General features: G+C 69.5%; 1 protein-coding gene across 1 annotated transcript in view; it reads left to right on the plus strand.

The window, feature by feature from the left end:
* The window catches only part of MAPK13 (mitogen-activated protein kinase 13), a 23,753-nt gene that overhangs the window by 6,607 nt on the left and 16,903 nt on the right, over positions 1–243 (plus strand). The window contains exon 6 of the mRNA XM_006759052.2: positions 78–192. Coding sequence (XP_006759115.1) covers positions 78–192 — 115 coding nt within the window. The remainder of the gene's footprint in view (positions 1–77; positions 193–243) is intronic.

Raw genomic sequence — 243 nt, forward strand, 5'->3', positions numbered from 1 at the left:
CCCGCGGAAGCCCCCCGAGGCTGCTCCGAGAGCTCCCCTCCTCAGCGAGCTCCTTCCCCGTGTCCCCCGAGTCATAGATCTTGGATTTTGGGCTGGCGCGGCATGCAGACGCCGAGATGACTGGCTACGTGGTGACGCGCTGGTACCGGGCCCCCGAGGTGATCCTCAGCTGGATGCACTACAACCAGACTGGTCAGTGGTCAGCGGCCGGGGGCCTGGGGCCGGGGGGCCTGGGGCTGGGCC

Source organism: Myotis davidii, unplaced genomic scaffold, assembly GCF_000327345.1.
Source record: "Myotis davidii unplaced genomic scaffold, ASM32734v1 scaffold1036, whole genome shotgun sequence".
Lineage (NCBI taxonomy): Eukaryota > Metazoa > Chordata > Mammalia > Chiroptera > Vespertilionidae > Myotis > Myotis davidii.